This window comes from Megalops cyprinoides, chromosome 25, assembly GCF_013368585.1.
Source record: "Megalops cyprinoides isolate fMegCyp1 chromosome 25, fMegCyp1.pri, whole genome shotgun sequence".
NCBI lineage: Eukaryota > Metazoa > Chordata > Actinopteri > Elopiformes > Megalopidae > Megalops > Megalops cyprinoides.
The window spans coordinates 11,985,917-12,006,590 of NC_050607.1; the positions used below are offsets into that span (position 1 = coordinate 11,985,917).

A 20,674-nucleotide genomic window follows, 5' to 3' on the forward strand; every position below is an offset into this window, starting at 1 on the left:
CATAATAATAATGTTACCCATGAATTCATGAAGCAAAAGTACTATCCTTTCCAGTTCCTGGTCACATGACCCCGATTGCACCGTTATAGAAGTAGTAATAGGAACAAACCTCATGGTCACAGACATGATACATGAACTCAATGTGCAGATTTCATAATGCTCTTCTACAAATTTACCAGGTTTAATCTACTGACTCCTATCATTTACACACATTAGAAAATATAAAAATAGATTTATTTGCCATATTGTGGATGTATAAATAGATATTTTTTCCACAATCAAACACTGTTAAAACTGGATTCTCTAGTAGCAATGCTGCAAATGCTGCAAGTCAAAAATAACATCTAAAATAATATTTAACAGTCTAACACATTTCTCAAGCATGACTCTCCTGTACAGAAAACTGCAAAAGAAATTTTGCATATAAATAAACATGTTGTAAATAAACTGAGGTTGCTAGAAAACTTGTACAGTATTAGGTGATAACTTTATGGTATGGGTGAATTAACGTGAAGGCCTGATCTATCACAATACAAATTTACAATGGTAGGTAAAAGTACAACTATTGTATAATGCTGGTACAATAACATCAAATTAAAATATAACAGAAAATATTTAGATATGCTATTACATTAGAATACTTATCTGACTGTTGTTATAACTCCCATATAAAGCTGAGTCACTCAACTTATTGATCATTTGACAACTCCTACAAGTAAGATGCAAATAAAGTAGTCCTGCCTAATTCTGCTATAATATAATTATATTATATATATTATATAATTATATAATATATTATATAATATAATTCTGCTATAAGCTGGAGGGTGGAGTTAAGGTGAGGTATCTCAGGGGAATGACAGAAGACTCCCTGTGGCTGTGAGGTCAGCTGCTCTAACTGCTCTGCCAGGCGCTGCTGTTGCCTGGCGACGGCCGCGGCGGGACCAGCTCCATGGAGAGGAGCTCCTCCGTGTTGAGCAGGCCGCTGTTGTACAGCTGGATCTTGTCCCTGAACCTCTCCTTGGCCACATTCTCCACAACTTCCTGTTTCTGGGAGCAGTGCGTGTCTCCGCCTGGGGGGGGTGCAGACACAGTGCAGAGATTCGGTTACGCGATGATCGGCGTTTCACACCTCCACAGGCACATTCGGAAACCAGCACAGCTTTATCAACAGTGTTGATCTGATCTGAAAGCCATAGTGAGGTGCGGTATAGGCATAAACCACAAGGACAATAATCTACTGCCTTCTCGAAGTCACAGAGAACTTTTCTTTGTTACTGCACACCTGACAATCAGTTAATTCCAGGTAGTCCATCGCCGTCAGGACATCAGTAATATTTCTAAAAGCAGCACTTAATATATGTTAACTGTTTTTAATTGTTGAGATGCTGTATAAAACCAGTGATCTCAATGTAAGGCATTGTAATTGTAAATAAGTCTTTTTTTAGGTTACTGTAGCTTAACCAGCTCTATCAAATTTAAACTTGACTGATATGTTCACACATTTTTATTGTTGTCATGACTGTATTGATTGTGACCTGTGGTCTGCCTGTTCACACTTTAACAATGTACTTTGTGAATGCTAAAACACAAGCAACCTTTTTGGACAGTGAATAAGATTGGGGACAGTAAGCAAAAGAAAAGAGAAGTGATTGAAAAGCCACTATTAGGAAGTGGTTAAGCACAGGTTTTCTGCAAAGAAGAAACTGAAACGAGAGTGTCATATTCTATTTCAGTAAAAATGATACACTGTTGCTGTAGTGCTAAATTTTATTTTGAGATGTTCAAAAAAGATATGACTTATTAACAATATGATGCCGATATAAATGAGTAATGTTTATTCTCTCTGCCACAAGTAGTTCTGCTTTGCTGCATTTTTGTAGATACTGGTGACCCTCCTATTTTTAAGCCAAAAGCAAAGAAGAAGAAGAAAACAATCTGGAAGAGGGACAGGAAGAGGAGGAGGAGGATTCAGAAGAGGACAAAGAAAAACAAGACAACAGTAATGAGAAAAGCTAGACGGGCACCTGCAGTGGCATCCTCCCGCGAGGGCGTGAACCCGTTTGCCCTGCAGTCCTCGCACTCCTGCCCGTTCTCCTCGGCTGCGCAGCTGCACTGTACAGGCCAGCTGCCGTACAGGTCCGAGGGCCACGACCGCCAGCTCTGCGCAGGAGCTCTGACGCCCACGTCCTGCTGCGCAGCACCGGCTTCCCGCTCTCTCTCCCTATACTGCTCACCCAGGTAGGTGACTTCCGATTGGCTGCACTCGCAGGGGCCCGGGTCCTGAGTGGCCAATAGGGGCGGGCTCGTTTCGTCGTCCTCCACCGGAAGGCTGGCGCCGGCACCCTGATGCCCCGTCAGGTTGGCGGTGCTGTCCAGGGTGCGAGGCTGGTCCTCAGGCAGGCAGGGCAGTGGCAGTAGCTGGCTCAGCACCTGCAGGGCCTGGGAGACCAGCCCGGAGAGGATCAGCAACACGATCAGCAATGCCACTCCCACTTCAAATGTTCAAATCTGACAACTGAACCGGCCTAAAGTTCACACACGTTCACAGGTGTCACTCTGTGAGACTGTGAAATACCCTATTGTTTGTAGTTGTATCAATATTGCTGATTAATGTTCTTACTGTGTGTGTGTGTGTGCCTGTGTGTGTGCATATATGCATGCGCGAGTATGTGTGCGTGCGTGCGTGCATGCATGTGTGTGTGTGCGCTAGCACCAACAAACCTGAACTAACAAACACAAACCCTTTCCCCAAATGGTTCCTGTGAGAGGTCAAGGATGTGCCTTGATCGGAACAGGACTACAATACCCATAATCCCTGGCTGAATGCTCACCGCACTCATGTGGGGCCGGCTCCTTGGCCGCCCGCTGGTGCACTCCATGGCCAGGCGGAAGAGGCAGAGGGCCATGGCGTGTGGCCAGCGGCCGGCACTCCCATCCAGGTGACACAGGCAGACGTCTGTGCCTCCGCTCTCCTCCACCTCCCTGCACAGCATGTCTCTCTGAGGGGGTCACAGGGGACAAGGACAGAGTCAGCGTTACCCAACTGCTGCCTGCTTTAGGGGATCACGTCAGCCTTTGGGCACCGCCTTGTCTATACCGTGTGTAGCTATTTGATCTTACCAGCAAGATGTGTTTTGGAGTCTCTAGTACAGGTCTCAGTCCAGTTAGGGTCTCCATTACCACCTTCAAACAAAAGGGGGTCTGTCAGTCCTGTCCATTCACAACAATATTACAGGCATCATTATGACTTACACTAAAAAGGTATTTTTAAAAGTATGACTATGACAGTAAAAGGACATACAGGGAGAGGAAAACAATGAAAATGTACATTTGTATGGTTAAGGAAGAGTTCTAGATCCATATCAAAATTACTGTAAGAATGTCTATCAGATTTCATATCGTGAGGCTATATGTCCAATGTCCTAACTGTATAGTATAGATAGCATCCTCAGGCTCCGGATCAGTTTCTACTTCTTACATATACTGGTTGACGTTCTGGTTAGAGTTGGGGCACCTGATCCTGGATCAGTGCAAATAGCACTCACCACCCCAAAGCTGTACACATCCTGCTTGACAGACAGCTTGCCATCGCGGATGTACTCCTCTGGCAGGTATCCCAGGGTGCCGAGGGAGCCGGCATCCATGGCGATGGTGCAGGTCTGATTGACAGAGTGCGGTCTCAGGCAGGCCATGCCGAAATCAGAAAGCTTGGGTTGCAGCTGGTCATCCAGCAGTATATTCGCACTGATTATAAAAAGTAATAAAATGTGACAGTATTATTATACAGCAACATACTGACAATGTGCATAGAAGAGATGATCCTAAATACAAAAAGATGAAGATCAAAAAACCTCCTATATAGAGGTGGAAATAAATCTATTTGCACTGATTAATCTATTCACGCTGATAAATCTATTCACACGAAATAAATTCACACTGATTAGAAATGTAAAAAAATGTGACATTATTACTATACAGCATCTTACTGACAGCATGTGCATAGGACAGATAATCCTTAATACAAAAAGTTCAGGATCAAGAAATCCTATATAAAAGTGGAAACAAGCCTATTCATCTATCTGTTGTACCTCCTTTATCTATCTGTCTATTTTGTTGTATGACACACAGTGTTGAAAAGTTTCCTTATTTTGTTGGTGATACCCCGGGCTTACCTGGTGATGTTCCCGCAGATGACACTGCAAGGCTGGGTGGTGTGCAGGTGTGTCACCGCCCTCGCTGTGCCTTTGATGATGCCGAGTCGCTCCTGCCAGGACAAGGGAAGACCTGCCCCCTAGCAAGTGACAGAGAACAACACACTGTAATGTACAAGAGTGCTAGAAGGCTCCAAGAGAATGCTTTTGGGCTGGATGCAAGGAATGTTAGCCTGGAAAAGTCCTTGGTTTGACATGCATATACATCTTCCTTGCAAGGGTATTTATTTGGATGTGTGGTTAAGTTATATCCAGTTAAACACATTTCCCCCAGGGGATTCTACTTGAAATTCATACTGCCTTTTTTCCCCAAAGTAAATAAATAATGTATATCAGACTATAATCAGTGGTACATGTGTTAAAAGACATTTGGAAGTGAAACTTGCCAAATTATCTGACCTCTTAATCACATAATTGAATGAATAATTCCACTTAATATATTAAGATGAGCCTGTGCTCAAAGTACTCAGCATTCCACTCTTCAGACTTAAGCACCTGCATTAATTGTGCATATAAAAAAAATTACCCATTTGCGTGATTGAGAGCTCATATTGATGAAAAACCAGAAAACATCTCTGGCACTTTGGGACAAGGGCTGCCAACCTCTGATTCAAAGTCTGTTCTCTGCACGAGGAGGACTCACCTGGCCATGTAATCTGTGGCACAGTGACCCGTTGGGAAGGTAGGGGGTGACCACGCAGTACCTGTCCCCGTCTGAAAAGCAGCCCCACAGTTCCAGGATATTGGGGTGCTGATAGCTGAGGCCAGAGAGGGAGTGAGGGGATTTAAGTACATCATTATGAGAGGTACACAGCACACAGCTTCTCTGTACTCCAAGAAGTCTCTTTCTGCAAGCTTTCAGTCAGCAAAATGAACAAGCAGCATAAATGTTATAATTCTGCAGCTCTTTCAGACTCTTTAGTAACAAAAAACTAACCTTTTCCCAAAGCCCAACCCAAAACTATACCAAAACCCAAAATCCAAACTTAGGCTTGGTATGTGTTTATGCAGTGAATGTGGATTCACAGTTAAATGTAAGGTTTTGTTAGTTGTTAGATGACATTATGGTTTTAAACGCATGAATCAGTGGTGGCTGCTGGTATCTAGTGGTTAGTTAAAAGAGGAACTGTTATCTTTCAGCAAAAAAACACCATCCTGTGCCATTTTCTGCCTCCTAAAATCTGAGTGTGCTGGAGAATTTGCAAAGACCAGGGCAATCCGCTGTATTCGGATCTGGAGTGAGACACCCCAGGTATATGCAGAGCCTGCATCATGAAGGTTGCTAATTTTTGTTCTGGGATCATGAGACAGGAATGACATTAGAAAGTGCAACACATCAACATCGAAGACACTCTTGTGGACCTCCGCATCTTAGCAAAGTGGGGAGGTAACTCAATCCTATACAAGGTAACTTACAGGTGAAGAACTTCGATTTCCGTCCTGAAAGCATTCCATAGCTTCTTCCAAGCATCCTTTTTTTCCTGCATACAAACAGATACAAACAGACACAATTCACTGTCTGATCACCCTCCATTTAAAACAATTTCAATATTTATCCATCCGGAACTACACAACGCAGTACCTGCTTCAACATCTTAACAGCAAATGTCTGGTTTCCCTTCACTCCTTTGTACACCTCAGAAAAGGCCCCTTCACCAATCTTCAGGCTCTGGTGGAAGTTCTGAGTTGCCATTATGACATCTGAGTAAGATATCCTGTATCTCTGGACTTTACCTGATGATGAGAACAGGGAAAACATTATTTGCATCCTCCATCTGCTAAGATTCCAGAAGTTAAAAGGAAAGAACTACACAGAGATCACCGCCCTCCACCCCCAAAACAGAAAGCAAGTGATTACCAATGTACTTTCAAGCCACCTTTGCTTCATTTTGAAAATAATTCATTTACAGCAAATAGTCATCAACATGCTATTACACACAAAAAACCCCTGCAACTTTTAACAGTATGACTCATCAAAAATTTAAAGCTGTTATGGTCTTCATTGTGGATGGTAAGTTTTTGCCTGGTTAGGCAGCAGATGTTGAACATGTTAATTGTAAGCATTTGGTTAGCGTTTGCTTGGTCATGTTCTTGCTACATGTGATCACACCACACTGATTTCTTCTTTTGCTGTACCTTAATTGCATTACTCTTTTTCTGTAACAGCTGTCTTGCTTGGGACCATGTGCAAGACCAGCCTTTGTGAAACAGGAAAACAGACCAGCACATTGATACACAGGTTCTCATACATGATTTATGTGCTAGTGAGATGTTTTGGCCATTCCATGGTCTCCTTCATGTCAAACATATATTTGAAAATAGTGCACATGTCCTAAAACAGAAATAAGAATGGCCTTTGGTCAAACATGCACCGAGTGAAAGGGGTACAAATAACATTTAAAAAGTGAATCATGGCTGCAAATGTTGCTTTCTCACCTCCATTGGCAGAGCTGTTTAAATAACAGAGCAGGCCACTGTCATGTGTTGTCTCGCTGATGTCAGCGTCTCGCCCCGCCTGATGAGAGAGCATTTAAAAAGGTCAGGCATTTTAGAAAAACTCACAGCTGCAGGCGAAGCTCCAGAGTACAATACATTTGTGTTTCCATTTCCACATAAAATTGAGGGAAAGTGCTGCTCAATACTGAGTGACATGACTTCCTCACAGCGTCATACCTGGAGAGAGTACTGTGGTTGCACAGTGTTTTCTTTTGGACTTATTATACAACCATTTCCTGTGGAAGACACAGTCTTCATACCTGAAAAGACATAAAAATTATTTGCATTTAGCAAATATTTTGCATGGAACCCATTCAAAATTTACACTGGACAGTGTAATTTCCTCTGAGAATTACATTTGAAATTGTTGGCAATCAAAGGTTGTATACACTAAAAAAAAGGAAGGGAGTTCAAAAACAGAAGTGAATACAACTGTAAAACAAGCCCCACTAAATGGGGAAGTCCCCCACCTGCTGTTTTGCAGGGATCTGCAAGACACTGCCTGTGCCTATTTGCGTCGCTCGGAAAACGTGAGTCAACCCACCTCCTGTGCTGAGCAAGTGCACCGCTCGCTCGTGGCCCATATCCTCCAGCACAGCCAGCAAGTCTCCTACGGTTTTGTTCTTCTGGGCCCAGGACCACAGCAGCTCCCGCGTTGGACTCTTGCCCGCCGCCTCCAGCCTCTCGGTGTATCTCATCTCCAACCAGTTCGGCAAGATACGCGAAGCTGACAGGAAACGAGGGGACGAGATGTATTTATCGCACTGGGCTCATCCCCTCTCTCAGGGAGAGCTTCCAAGCAGCTCGGCAAAAGCAAAGCGCAGCAGACCGGAAACGGCCCGATAATATTTATTATTAAAAAATTCTATTTTCTTCGGGACACACATCAACACACTGGCTCACAAGTTTTAACAAAAGCCCTTCTCTAGTAAAGCATGGGTTTACCACAATGACAGGTTTAACCGTGCAACAGCTACGAGGTGAACGCTGGATTTCAACAAATACGAACATAGCACAATATTCGTTGTAAAAAGTAAAAAAAAAAACAAAACAACAAAACAGTGCATCCGAAAAACAATAAAAGCGATATTGTTCATATCACTACAGCAAACAGGTATGAACTATTAAATAGCTTTACAAATACAAGTTATTTACCACGCCGACTTACCCAGAGCCCTCCACCCCATGCTTCCGTCACCGCTGTCGATTATTTTACAAAACGTCTCCATGACCGTCGGGGGAACGTCGAACAGAAACATCGAGGAATGTATTTGCGCTGCCATCGGTACGGTCACACTGTGATCGTGAGCGATTCGAGTTCACAACTAACACCTGTGACAGTTCTCACAGAGTGTGACGCGCTCATCGGTGTCCGTTGATTGCGATAATCTGGAAATGCCCTAATCCCACCCACTTCACATAGCTGCGGCCGAGGGTTTCTGAAACTCGCGAAATTCTGCCAAAACCCTGGGGGCCCTTAAAGTAAGTGTAAGTGTAAGTAAACTGTTGTACTAAACGGTATGTTTGAACAGCAAACAACACTTGAAATGACTGTTTGTGTGTCTTTCTGTTTTCCACTTACGATCGGCAATAGATCTGTTTACATCTGAAACAACCCAGGCAAAGTGCTTCAGCCGCAGGGGTAACCGTCCGGATTTGGAAATGTACATCAAAATCCAGATGCGTCAGAGAAAATCCGTAGTTACGTCATTAGCCAATTTATGCTCAGTCGGAAAATGTAAAATATGAGATTTGAAAAATTTCCTTCTGCTTTCGATCAAACGCATTGTAAATTTTGCATATGTTTATCCCTGATGCTGCTCCAGTTGTTGCAAGTGTTAACGTCGGTCACTGCTGCAACACATAGTAAATAATTTCAAATAAGTGGCGTCGTTAGGTCCGATCATTCGGGGCTATAACCCCGAATATTTTAAGCCTAGCCCAGAATATTTTCGCCCTGAAAAGGGAGGTGTTTGTAGAAAAACAACAGACAGACTGTGTAACAGAGCGGAACTTGACTTGCAGCGTCCGAAGGTGTGATAATATTTATTTATTATAAAGGTAGGTATAACCTCCCCCAACCTCCCGATGCCGATCTCCCTTCAAAAAAAAAAAAAAAAAGACAAGCCCCAGGCAAACTTGATTTAGCCCCTGATCTTTTCAATAGCTAGAAACGCCCCTGATTTCCTATACACACCTATATTCAGCAGACTCTCTCTAGTGAATCAATGTTAATCGTTTTTTTTTTAGGAAATTACACCAGACAAGTCTTTGCTTTATAATTCCCGAAGTTAAATCTTTCAGTTTATGGGGAATGTATTTTTCCTTAAGCGCAAATCCTCGAGCTTTCTTTCTTCATGTGCAGATCTGGGATGCTCCAGATACCAAAAAATAACCCACACACCTCCTCAGTTCAACAGGAACCACACAAAGTCACACACAGGAAAGTTTAAGTCAACAAACAATCAAATATACATTTAATTCAGCAGGCCAGAAAAATTACAAACAATGAACTCTTTGGAAACATATCCATATCTGTACATTTTTGAGGACCAACACGGCCCATCTTCAATATTTACCTTTATGCTTGGTTATCCTGCTTTATATGTGTTGAGGGTATATATATTTCTTTGCATGAAACCCAGGTTTGACAGAGAAATTGTGTATTATGTTGCTTTGTGGATGTTCCATCAATGTCAAATTATAGCATGTATTTATAACAATACATAACAAAAGCAATTTATAACAATATTAAAATATCTTAGCAACGGTGTTTGACAACCTGCTTCAGTAAACACTACTCTTACAGCCTAGAGTAAGGTACTTGTCTTTATATATGAATCAAAACATCCAGCTGTATAAATGGACATTGTGTACAGAAACAATAGTAACAATAGTACCTGGACATAGGTATCTGCCAGGCAAACATTTACTTTACCATTTTGAAACATACAATGTTGAATCTTAATTTCTTCATTTAAACTACAGAGAAACGATCTATAAACTAAAAAGTTGTGCAAAGAAAAGCTAGTCATTTATACCGAATAGTGCACTCCATTTTCTGTTCATACATGTTTTGCATGTTATTGCCATCACCCAAGGTCAGAACACTGTGAATCAACTGAATGCTATTCAGACGGCCCAATTTTACATTACCTAATTAATGTAAGTTTCAGTCGACTGAATTGTGCAATCAAATGTACTTTGCCAAATATAGTTATTTTTGGAAAGAGAGCATGGAATGCTGGAACTTGAAACTCATTTTATACCTGAGAGATGCAATTAAATGGATTTCAAAAAGCAAGTGTGCAACTGACAGTTATAACTTGTCTGAATGTAATTAATAGTTGAGGTCCATCTGAATTCACAGGAGCAATGGTCTGAGGAGTCATCACACTGTTCTGAGCTCAGGGTCTGCGCTGATTGGCTGCTGACAGTAAAGATTCCAAGGTCAAAGTGTAAAGTGGAATCCATCCTTTGGTGGTGGATCCTGTGGTTACAAAACACAAACAGATAAAGGTTCATAAACTACAACTCCCACAAAGCCCTGGTACCATGTAGATAATGACATGCACAGGAAATGCATACAGACACACACGGGAGCGCTGCACTTACCAGTCATTCATGGGTTCAGACCCTTACATGTCAGGCTCTGGAAAAAAAGCATGTTCGAAAATTACAATTCTATATGTAACTTTCCATTTGTTTACACTGTACATGCAAGGTCTTTTTACTCAATTTAACCTTTTTTATTTTAATTTTCTCTATTTCTTACATTAGAAACTAACGGGGCTTGGCTGTCTTACCCCAGTTGTAGTTCTTGGTGTCCTGCATGTGCCTGACTTTGCAGGAGTACGTCTCGCCCTTCTCGGGTGTGAAGGGGACGCTCTTGGTCAGGTGGAACTGCCAGCTCTGCTCGAAGGCCAGGTCGGTCTGCTTAGCCTTGGGGATCTCCACTCCGTCCTTCAGCAGGGTGATGCTGATGTCGGGGGGGTGGAAGCCGCTGACGTGGCAGATCAGGGTGTTGGACTTGCCGAACTCCCCGGGGTTCCGGCTGTACACCTGAACCTTGGGAGGGGCTGGAACCGTGAGGGGGAGGGGGGACAGGAGCACAGAGATAAAGGCATTTATACACTGCACTACTTTCACAGTGTCAAACAAAAAATATAATGTCACTTAACTTAACTCCAAAATTTCTGCACATCTCAGAGGGAGTAACTATGATTATAATTAGTCTGATAAATGCTTTGAATATTAGCCTACTAATGAAGCATAACCTTCATCTTAAATTTTCTACATATTTTTCCTATCAAACAGACTTTGAAAGTTTTTGAATAACTAAATACAAAACTTACACATTGCCATTAATGTTTCCTATTTAAAAAAGCAAAAAATGATTCATTTAGAACAATGTCTATGCAACTATAAAACTCCACAAAAATTCTTTTGGCGCATATATACTTTTTTCCAGCAGATGGCACCATTACACAACCTTTCTCTGAAATGATTTTTATAGAAGAAAATGAAACTAGATTTGAAAAGGGGAACTCCACCATTGTTTACCAACACACAACTTACTGATTTACAAAGAACATTTGCCTCAACAATATTGAAACTACACCAAATGTCTTTACTTTTTAGTCTCATAAACCTGAAGAATTATTTTCATATGGAGAAATGTCCTTATTGTCCCAAATCATTTACATTAATTACTCTTTGCTTAAATGTACATCAAATGATTAGAAGATGACCCCACAACTGTATTTCATAATTCATTTCAACAAAAGGAAAACCATTGTTGATTACAATATAAACATGTCCTAAAAGTCTGCACGCTACTGACAACACTACCACCGAAGAGTTTATTAAAATTGTAGACAACAAAATGGAGGCATACACACAGTATGTTCTACAGTAGCTGACGCCATTTGAGTTATCTGAAAAACCAAGCAAAAGGGTAGGACATTTGCAGCAAAATGCTAAACTGAGTATACTCACAAACTTTCGCGTCCACGCTGAACAGCACAATGCTGAGCACAACAAAGAGCAGCTTCATTTTGCTTGAATTCTTTGTTTTCACCTCTAACAAGCCAAAGGGGAAAGTAGGAAAGAAGTGATCGAGCGGCAAACCTCGTCCTGTTAAAAATGAAACAAAGATACGGTCCGTCTTATCAAAGCTGCTGGGCCACACCTCTTTGTGCTTCACAGCCAATTACAAAATATAATTTACAGTAGACAGGCAGAAATGACACACTTAAGTTGTTGAACTGAGAGGCACCAGAAGCATTTCACACAGGCTGAGATGAGCAGGTCTTTGTTTTTTTCCTGCCTCTACTGAGTACACGTTTTGCAACCAGCTTCATGTCTACTTCTTGACTATAATGTCCTATTATGTCTTCCACCACTTTAATTTCCAAAACTGTGCATTCCACAAGGGTATGCCATTCCCCCATTTTGTGTAATCGACACTATATTGAGGGGATAAAAATGAACAGTGTTCACATGGCAGCCTGCTACAGTGCTACTATCCTGCTTTTATCAGCGTTATTAGAAGCTTGCTCTGGAGATTTTGTTGTGTGGGGATGAAATAGCTTCCCAGTTACCACTGGGTGACACACAGCAGTGGAAACCTGAAACCAGAAGGAGATGGAAGACAGAAGACAGAGGCCATGAGCTTGAATTGTGAGATCCACAGGATCCACCTGTCCACAATAAACATGCAGTGACCTTATAAAAACCTCATAATGCTCACACTGTCACAGGCAGTGTATTATCCACCCTGAGTGATTATTACAGAGATTTAAATAAATATTCAGGAAGAGAGTTTTCAGTTAATCTCGAAAGCAAAACCACAGACTGGCAGCACCGGTTTCTACAGGTATAAATATCCCGCATACCTGCATTCTCTCACGTGAGTTGTTTCTGCAGTCCAAAATCCTCCAGCATTTCTGCCCTTCTCCATGGTGCACCTCCATTTCCAATCACACTGAGAGAGGAAACAACTGCATCCTGATTGACAGGAGCCATTCCGTCCTCCATTTCGGTCAAACATGTCATTCAGTTTTCCTGCACCTGATATCTATCATTTGTTAATGCATACTATCATAATTCATTGCCATGAAGTTTCATTCTGCTAACCCAGTGACCTTCAATACCTCCACGTTTCCATTTCAAACACAAGAGGAGCTACTACTTTTACTGAAATTGTAACCGTACATGTAATGATAATCATAATAATAATACCACTGATGTAATCACATAAGACAGAAGAAGGTGTCTAACATGTGGTCACTGCATCAGAGAAAATGCTTTAGAAGGACGGAGTGCAGGTCCATTCACATTCTTACTCTGGGAGAAGGGGGCAAGGAGGTGTGAAAGTGTTTCACTTACTATGACAGTAACAACCATGACAACTCTGCACATGCCGGTAGCTGTCATTCATTTCAAGTACACAGTGATCAGTCCATCTTTTCCTGATGATCCTTTTATACCTCACATCCCTTCCAAACACCCATCCTGTCAGCAACAGTACCTAGAGAGGCTATTTTGTAGCTGTTGCCTGTCAGTATGACCAATACACCAAGTAAAGAAAAGAGCAGTAGGGTGTGTTTTAATTACTTTCTCTGTCCAGCCAGAATATTAGGGAGACCTGGTTTGGATGCACTAAAGTGCAATCTGAAGAAATGAGTCTTCAAAAGACAAGGCTTTGAGTGTTGCTCTGACCATTGCAGATATCTGTCACAGCATGACAGAAGAAAGTAAAAAAATTCTGAAGCAGACATAGCATGTCTAGGTACGCTGGTGAGAGATGTCCAAAGAATAGTAATTCAATAATTAAAACTGGGTATATAACACAGGGGTGCCCTTAGAAGAGATCATGTCAGTGGAGCTAGTACTAGAAATTCCAAACATCAGCAAACAGCGAAGAAGTTAACAGTATGCGAATGGAAATCTAAAACATCAACCATCAAAGATGGCACCTCACACAATTCTTACAAACACAAAAGACAACTAGCTCGTTCGACCAAAAAGTTCCCTCCGTTGTACAGTACTAAAGCTGTGGTATGACTTGCCGAAATCCGTATGGTGATTTGACAGCACCTCGATAAATTTGGACTTAAAAACATGATACTTTAACCGCTTGTAAGCAACGGGCATATGACCCAGGGAGATCCCAACATGGCCGCCTGGTAAGTCCCGTCAATTTTACGAAAATGGCTGCCAGCCAGGGACTTCCCGTTGCCAGGGAGTGCCACAGCATGTCTGGTAAAATTTTTCTCAAGTAGATTACCTGTGCTCTAACGAACTCAGATTGTGGTTAACATAAGGCGTTCTACTATACTTCTTTTATGTTCTGGCAGAGCAGCTAGCTGAGCGCTAACCTGTCTCTCACTCCTCTGATGCTGTATGAGAGATTCAGATGTATGCCCTTTACTGCTTTGGTTTTGTCATACTGGAAACAACCTGTATGGGCCCAGAGCCGTGCACTGACAAACACTGAACAATGCCAACTGTCACAGGGCTGGACCTCATCCTAATGTCAGAATCAGCCAGAAAAACAAGTCTCCCTTAACAGAAGCGTGTGAATGTCGATTCCACTACCTCTATTTAATATGCAGTATGAGTCACAGAGGAAGAAGATGCATTTGATTTCTTTGGTATGATTCAACAGACATGCAAACCACGGTGACACTAACAAACAGGTTAATAAACCCATAGCATGAATTATACCCCACAGTGAAACTATAAGCACATTCAGTTATCCTGAGTCAAGTGTAAACTCTCCTCCTGTCAACGGACTGAAACATTGAGATGTCAGTCTTCTCTGACAAGACAGCTGGACACCGGTGATCTCTCCTATACAGCTGGACCCTGTAAACACAGAATGACACCTACTGATCAGCCTAATGCTTTTATGATCCCTTCACTCTCATTCAACATGTTGGCGCCATTGAAGAAAAACAGGCTGTAATGGATTATAGCTGAAGCAACATATTGATCAGACGTGCTTCATCATAAAAAATAATCTCTGTGACTAGTGCATGAAGCATCACTGGCATGCTGTGCATCATAACTTCTCATAGGAGGAAATAAAGCTCTCCAAACAGACCAGCACTACACACACACACCCATAACAGTCACAGCATAGGCCCCATTTCCCCTCAGTGCTCATTTCAGCGCATGCGGTGTAGAGGTCAACGCTGACGGACCGCACGCTGGATTCAGTGTTTATAAAGAGTGAGTAATAAACAGCCTCTGCACCCGAACCCCTCACTACATTACGCTGGTACTGTAAGACTATGCGAGACATGTCTGCACAGGGACACAGCGGTATTCCCCTCCTGTACCGTAAGCAAAGTCCACTGGCGTAAGAAGTAGAAAGGGAGGGGTGTAATCATGCACCAGCTGTTATTGGTGGAATTATGTCATGATGTGACCAGCAGGCACCTTCTTCATCATAAATCAGGTCATGTGGTACACTGAGAGGTGACCTAAAATAATAATCATTAGATGCCCTCTAACAGGTATGGGGCAAGACCTCAGCTAGTGTCAGTGACTACATACTTTCCAGTGCTACGTAGCTACACTAGCCAGTCAGAAGTTGCCTTACTGGCAAACATTAGCTAAGCAATACTAAATAGGCATACTTAATGTGGCAAAAACCAAAGGAAAAGCCTAAAGTCATGACTAGTTAGCATTGTCTAACCAGGTTAGCAAGATGACAAGACACACTGCTGCTAATTAGCTAACTTGCCTACCTTGCTAATGCTAAATAAAATGGCTAGCTTGGAATTACTTCTAAAAACAACGCACTGATAGTAAGATGACTGGTGACACACGCTTGCCAATTAATTTTAACATAACATTACCTTTATGTAGTACTTTTAAAATTTGTAAGTATATGGGAAGGAATGTGGATGAAGGTTGCACGCTGTTTGCTAGTTGCCGTCCATAGGGCCTATTCCAGAAGCAACACCTGCAAGGATTTTCACTTTTGAAGGGTTACTTTGTTACCTGGCAACAGTGGTTTAGGACTGACTTCTGATATTCCAGCGTTGTGTCAAAACATTCACATTTTAAAAGCTGGTGAATAGAATAGGCATTGTTTTGTCCAAATTCAAAGCAATTGAAGTTGGATCTATGACGTGCATGTAGGCTTGGTGTATGGAGCTTTAGCATGTGTTGGAATTAAGTTTTTCATTTTATGTAGTAGGTCTAGCCAAAGATATAATAATCCTGTCGAATCTCAATTCACTTTAAGTGATACCGCTTAGGGACGGCAGGTTATGAACACTTTTGCCATGAAGGAAGCTGAGTAGCTTAAGTAACAATTACGTTTTCCATTGTACATTAAAAAAAAGAACAAAAAACTTACATTCAGGGAAAAATACCTTAATGGTGAGGCGTTTTTCTCATGCACTTGAGGCATGTCTACAATGACAGCCTGATCCTATAGAGATTAGAGTTATGTATTTTGTATGGATGCAAATGATCCCCAAAGAAATCATGTTTGTCACTGGCTCTATCAACCTGTATCTGACTCGGTTAACTAAAGTGTCGAGGGTCCTAAATCTGATTTGCTTACCCACTTGAAAAATACCATCTCCACCATTCAGATTCTTCAATATCTGTGAGCCATACTGTTCTAGCGAAATAATTTATTAATTAGGTGTCCACTTACCATTGCAATCAGAATCATACACGCTCATGCAAAAGTATAAAAGAGTAAAAAAAACCAAAACAAAAAAAAAACCGTGAAACAAAAAACAATGGCTGAAGGCTTAAGTATTGCACCTAAATGTGCCTTAATTGACCGTCAACAAAAGTACTTGCTGAATAAAATTATGAAATGAAAGAAATCTAATGAAATGCAATGGTGTTACAAAGAATGTTTAATCCATAATTTTTACAACAGACCCCAAATCCCAGTTTTTGGTTCGTTTAAAAGATGCATGGGAGTCGGTTAAATAACAATCAAGAGTATTAAACAACTACAACTGAGGCAACATTTAGAACTTGCTATTACAGCTTAACAAAATCTATCACATAATGCTCACCACCCCCCATTGCAATGGAGTTGTAAAAGTTATCAACACCCCTACATTTTCCTTTCTAATATAAATGTCTACGAAGCGCTCTGATTATTATTTTTATGTTATTTTTTGAATTTATTCATTTCTAATAAACTCTTGGCAAAATGTTCAAGAAACATGCAAAAACATCACATGAGGAGTGGCAGAATAGACAATCAGTGCTTACAATGAATTAAACAGCCTATCGCTTCTTGCAGAAAGAATTTGCACGCCTTTCAATTCAGAGGAGAAGCTGTTGTTGCAGAGATAAGGCCAACATTCCAGTATACTGAATGAACCAGTTACTGGAGCGAGTGGTAAGATTCTTGTTAATTAACAGGAATTAACAGTTTTTCCCTTATCCCTCCCTCTTATCAATTTTCATGAAAAACAAAACAAACCTGCATCAAAAAATAGTTTATATTTCATGTATTCCTTTCCCTACCTGAAAATGCAAGCGAGTGATACCTTAGCAGTGAGTCATTATTTACAGGAAGAACAGGAGATTCATACAGTGCTTGGGAAAAAGTGGGATTTGATTATATGAAAGTTCAATCTCAGGAGCCACAGAATATTCAAATATCAAATTATTCAACATCCCAGTTTGTAGAGTCGGCACACAGATCTGTTTTCAGCTCAGCAGTGAGTAGTTATTGATTATGTGGATTCCAAGAGAGTATATATGCGGTGGAAATTTTGCAATGGTAATGGCTCCTGCTGTAAAACAAAAAAAAAGGAGATGAAACAGAACCCTAAAAAAGCTTCACAGCTATTTAGGAATAGAAAAGGATCTTTCTCCAATTTCAACTTTTTTTTGTCAAAAACAATGTAATATTTAGCAAGACAATTCCTACCATCTTAGGACTGTATAACTGTAAAATGTGCTATCCTGTTTGCAATCTTTATATTCCTAAATATAACATGCCACAACAATCTGTGAAAAGATGTGCTGAAATATAATACATCAAATCAGTTGAATTAATACCATACCTACCAGCTCTCCTCTCCAAGACCTTACATGTCAGGCTCTGGAAAAAAAACAACAGTATTGGAGAATTAAAACTCTGTATGTTGTACGTTTCCTGTTTGATTGCTCTCTATCTGCAGGGTCTTAACAGTACAGACTAACGGGGCTTGGCTGTCTTACCCCAGTTGTAGTTCTTGGTGTCCTGCATGTGCCTGACTTTGCAGGAGTATGTCTCGCCCTTCTCGGGTGTGAAGGGGACGCTCTTGGTCAGGTGGAACTGCCAGCTCTGCTCGAAGGCCAGGTCGGTCTGCTTAGCCTTGGGGATCTCCACTCCGTCCTTCAGCAGGGTGATGCTGATGTCGGGGGGGTGGAAGCCGCTGACGTGGCAGATCAGGGTGTTGGACTTGCCGAACTCCCCGGGGTTCCGGCTGTACACCTGAACCTTGGGAGGGGCTGGAACCGTAAGGGAGAGGGGGGACAGGAGCACAGAGATAAATGCATTTATACACTGCACTACTTTCACAGTGTCAAATGAAATACACCAGCACTACATATACAGGTAGAATGTCTGTGCATCTCGGAGAGAATGGAGGGACTGGGACCGGGGAATTTGGGGGTGGAGATTGGCAGAAGAGAGAAGGGACATCAACATGTGAATGTTTTTAATTACCCTGCAATAGTCAAACTCTCCAAGTCAAACACAAAGCTTAAGATGGACTACGACAGATTTTTTGCATTACCGAGCTGTGACCGGCTGTAGTCATCTGGCTAAACTGATTTTGGAGAGATAAATGTGAAAGAGGTCTTATCCATGAACAGGATCAAGAGCACATTTTCAGACAGATCCACCCCTGACATCTGCAGACTGTCTTATTGTAGGTTAAAACTTTGACCCCTACTCAAAATGATTTTACATCTTAAGCTTACTAACCTACGTCTCAAAATTCATAAAATCAGCACCGAAGAGAAGTATGACCTTTCACAACTGAAACTTGTGTTTTAACATTTAAAAAGTGGCTCTTAATTTCAGGAGACTTGGGGATTCTGGTTAAATGACGGTCTAATAAAAATAAATAACATTGAGAGCTATTCAGACTTCGTGCCTTCGCGGCATTGGGAATGCATTTCGCGGTGCTTCCTGCATGCTTTTATCCAGCAGGGGGCACTGTATCATCACTTGTGCTAGAACTTTCAAACGCTTGAAAACGAAACTAAAGAGAAGGGGAAAACCAACGCACTTTATAATTTAACGCCCGTGACGCAGTCTGATTTGGACCGAACCTAACAGCAATAAAATATTAGTGGAATAAGGATAGTGTTTTTATGATGTATCTACGAATTAATTTTTTTTTCCGCATTAATAATGAGGCAAAAGCCTTCGCTGATAGGGAGTTTCATTCCTATTGAGGACAAATAGGCCTCAAGGAAATGGAACTAAAATTTAAAAATATACAGTTCCTCTACAGATTACGTTTCAGAATTCGAATACATGCACAAAGAATGTAAAAAAAAATCAGTGTAAAAAAACAAAAAAAAAAAAACACGGATGTATCCCTCATATCCCTTATTTACTGTAGTTTCTGTATATAAACGACAGTTCTCAAAAGAAACCTCTTGTAGAATTTCAGCAGCTGTATTAAATAACTAAACTAACTGAAATATTTCATTTAGGACATTATTTAACATAGCTTATGTCGGGCTCTATAATAATTTCAACTCATGTTTTTAATCATCTCACGCAGAAAATAAACTTTGCTTTGCCAATGTAATTCCTATTTCTTTTACAAACAATGTTCAGAAGAAAATACTCATATCCATGCCATATGCAAAATTATGGAGGTTGGAAATGTGGAAATGATAAGATTGCTATATTGGCATGGAGTTTAATTCGACGAACCCAATGAAGACAAGCTGAAGACAAAAAGAAACGTATTCGAAATCATAAGTCCCAGAAGATAATAAGGGGAAGAAAACGGTTTTTTTTTACACTTACATGTCTTCGCGTTAACTCCGAAGAGTGCGACGATCAGCACAACGGCCGCAAGGTAAAACTTCATTTTTCCTAAAATGTCTTCGTTTTCGTAGTACAATCCGGAGACACGATAAAGACGTATGCTTATCGCGATCTATGCCCTGTATAAAGTGAAAGCACCGGGTTATGTTGCTTTACCGCCTCTATACCACACCTGCTGGTATTTCATAGCCAATCAAAAAATGTACTTTACAGTTGCTAGGCAGAAGATATTGGTTGAGGTTTGCTTCGCCCGGTCTAATACCATTTTTTTTCTCGGAGACCATGATGAATAGCTCAAAACACAGCTCTTAAATTGCAAAATGAGATGAATTTGTAGAAGAAATAACTGATACGCTGTAATCATATAAACCAGAAAAATAGAATTGTAAGCAGTGCCATGTTGTTACAAATAATAATGTTAAAGCCAAAAATCCCGATCCAAAAATCTCTTTCTTACTGCACTCTTAAAAAATGGGTATCCTACTTCAAAGGTTCTTTGTAGTTGGCTGTAAAGAAGCTTTGTATCCATCAAACCGTTTCTCCACTAAAAAGCTCATTAAATATCAGAGAGCATTTGTATTCTTCCCTAATTGGCAAGGCTCCTTGGAGAATGGGATAGACATTTTGTAATCACAGTGAACAAAAATGTTTTCTTTAAGTGTATTAAGGTTTTTTTTGTTTGTTTTGTTTTCTTTTTAAATTAAAGAAGTGAGATTGCATGAACCTACTAGTAACATTCTATTTGTACACTTGTAAAGCTATTGAGAGTAAAAATGTAATGCTATGAAGCAAACTATACAAGTCAGGCCCATCTTATTTCAAGAATTAGATGTCAAGCACACCAAATAAACCCATTTAAGGTGAATTTTCAGTAACTTTACAGACATATGTATCTGTTTCTACATATTGG

At 40.9% G+C, this 20,674-nt stretch overlaps 3 protein-coding genes across 4 annotated transcripts; all 3 read right to left on the minus strand.

Annotated features, from left to right (window-relative positions):
• Window positions 1-831: 831 nt before the first annotated feature.
• irak3 (interleukin-1 receptor-associated kinase 3) lies at window positions 832-8,241 on the minus strand. Its single transcript, XM_036520248.1, has 13 exons — window positions 7,879-8,241; window positions 7,255-7,437; window positions 6,888-6,970; window positions 6,651-6,729; window positions 5,797-5,948; window positions 5,631-5,695; window positions 4,858-4,972; window positions 4,176-4,294; window positions 3,549-3,747; window positions 3,124-3,186; window positions 2,835-3,002; window positions 2,028-2,442; window positions 832-1,073 (listed from the first exon to the last, which is right to left on the minus strand). The coding sequence occupies exons 1-13, from the start codon at window positions 7,991-7,993 to the stop codon at window positions 895-897; spliced, it is 1,935 nt and encodes a 644-aa protein (XP_036376141.1). The 5' UTR covers window positions 7,994-8,241; the 3' UTR covers window positions 832-894.
• A 947-nt stretch (window positions 8,242-9,188) lies between these two features.
• b2m (beta-2-microglobulin) lies at window positions 9,189-11,859 on the minus strand. Its single transcript, XM_036520106.1, has 4 exons — window positions 11,709-11,859; window positions 10,517-10,789; window positions 10,326-10,362; window positions 9,189-10,200 (listed from the first exon to the last, which is right to left on the minus strand). The coding sequence occupies exons 1-3, from the start codon at window positions 11,764-11,766 to the stop codon at window positions 10,349-10,351; spliced, it is 345 nt and encodes a 114-aa protein (XP_036375999.1). The 5' UTR covers window positions 11,767-11,859; the 3' UTR covers window positions 9,189-10,200; window positions 10,326-10,348.
• A 4,729-nt stretch (window positions 11,860-16,588) lies between these two features.
• On the minus strand, window positions 16,589-19,905 carry LOC118771956 (beta-2-microglobulin-like). Of its 2 annotated transcripts, none has more exons than XM_036520149.1 (4): window positions 19,744-19,905; window positions 17,931-18,203; window positions 17,774-17,811; window positions 16,589-17,500 (listed from the first exon to the last, which is right to left on the minus strand). In XM_036520149.1, the coding sequence occupies exons 1-3, from the start codon at window positions 19,805-19,807 to the stop codon at window positions 17,798-17,800; spliced, it is 351 nt and encodes a 116-aa protein (XP_036376042.1). In that variant the 5' UTR covers window positions 19,808-19,905; the 3' UTR covers window positions 16,589-17,500; window positions 17,774-17,797. The 2 variants fall into 2 exon arrangements, with proteins under 2 accessions (XP_036376042.1, XP_036376041.1); XM_036520148.1 differs by having other exon boundaries at window positions 17,778-17,811; window positions 19,744-19,902.
• Window positions 19,906-20,674: the final 769 nt, after the last annotated feature.